Below are 1098 nucleotides of genomic sequence, written 5' to 3' on the forward strand. Positions count from 1 at the left end.
AAAAGTACAAACCCAAAGAGAGAGGGATATTAAAATTCCAGAAAAACTGTAGAAAAGTTTGGAAGAGGCGCTCAGGCAGTCCTGGGGGAAAACACTGACATACTGGGGGAGTTTAAATTAAGCCCATGGGTTTGCCTTTTTTAGCTCTGACACCCATGTGACACTCCAGGGCTCAGTCTGTGGGCCCAGGTATTTCTGCTCACACAGAGAATGTGTTGGAGCCTCTGGGAAAGCCAAACCATTCCCACTGTCTCAGCTCCTTGTGCCTCTCTCCCTATGAACTGGTAACCCCAGGTGCACTTGGCTAGGGAGTCCCAGTCCTCTGGATTTCTCCTTTGGATCAAACCCACCCTGGATGGTGCTGACTGGGAGAGGGAAGAGGTTCCAGGCTCTGGTGAGTCTCAGCAGGGGCAGGAGGGGGAATGTGACAGCTTTTGCAGCACTTTTAATTGTACATATGGAAGATTAAGGGATCTGTGAATCCAACCAAAGGGTCAGGATTAAATACGTGCTCAACCTGCTTCAAAAGATTAAATTAATGAGTCTGAGATCAGATAGAGAAGCCTCAGTGCTATTTCTAAAGGGGATTTCATTAATCTCATATGTAGAATTTGGTGGAAATTTCCTCATTTTCTGATGAAAAAAAAATCTAGTAATCTTTGAAATTGTCTTTCTTCCATTTAAATATTAAACCAGCACAAGGTTTAATGTTTGCCAAGTACAAAGTTGCGTTTTGAAGTGCAACACTTGTGCCTGCCCGTTCCTGAGCGGCCCGGTTCCATTTCAGGGCTTCGGACCGCCTGCCTTTGATTTGTTTGCGAAAATTCTTTCTAGATTTAATCGAAGCCTATTTGCAGGAGACTTTATTTCTGCCTTCTTTTGGACGCTTTGAAATGAATGACCGCGGAGCTGAGGTTGAGAGCGGCCGTGTTTGCAGAACAAAGTGTTATAAACACGCACACCCCCACAGCGCGCGGGGCTGCCCCGCACCGCGGGGACGGGGCGGTCGCGCTGAGGCCGCGGGCAGGGCAGGAGTTCCCAAACGGTGGCTGAGACTGTGTGTGTTAAGGATTGGGTGTGTTAAGGATTGGGTGTGTT

The 1098-nt window shown here is 47.7% G+C and overlaps 1 protein-coding gene across 3 annotated transcripts in view; it reads left to right on the forward strand.

Moving 5' to 3' along the window:
• Positions 1-219: 219 nt before the first annotated feature.
• RAF1 (Raf-1 proto-oncogene, serine/threonine kinase) overlaps positions 220-1098 on the forward strand; it is a 66213-nt gene continuing 65334 nt past the window's right edge. For 2 of the 3 annotated variants that reach the window (XM_027665995.1, XM_027665992.1), the window contains exon 1: positions 220-394. Coding sequence is in view for 1 of the 3 variants with exons in the window: in XM_027665992.1 (XP_027521793.1) it covers positions 356-394 (39 nt within the window). In the remaining 2 variants the exon portion in view is untranslated. The remainder of the gene's footprint in view (positions 395-1098) is intronic. The other variant, XM_027665993.1, reaches the window with a different exon arrangement.

The sequence above is a fragment of the Corapipo altera genome, unplaced genomic scaffold (genome assembly GCF_003945725.1).
Source record: "Corapipo altera isolate COAL_440 unplaced genomic scaffold, ASM394572v1 101, whole genome shotgun sequence".
In the NCBI taxonomy this organism is placed as follows: Eukaryota; Metazoa; Chordata; class Aves; order Passeriformes; family Pipridae; genus Corapipo; species Corapipo altera.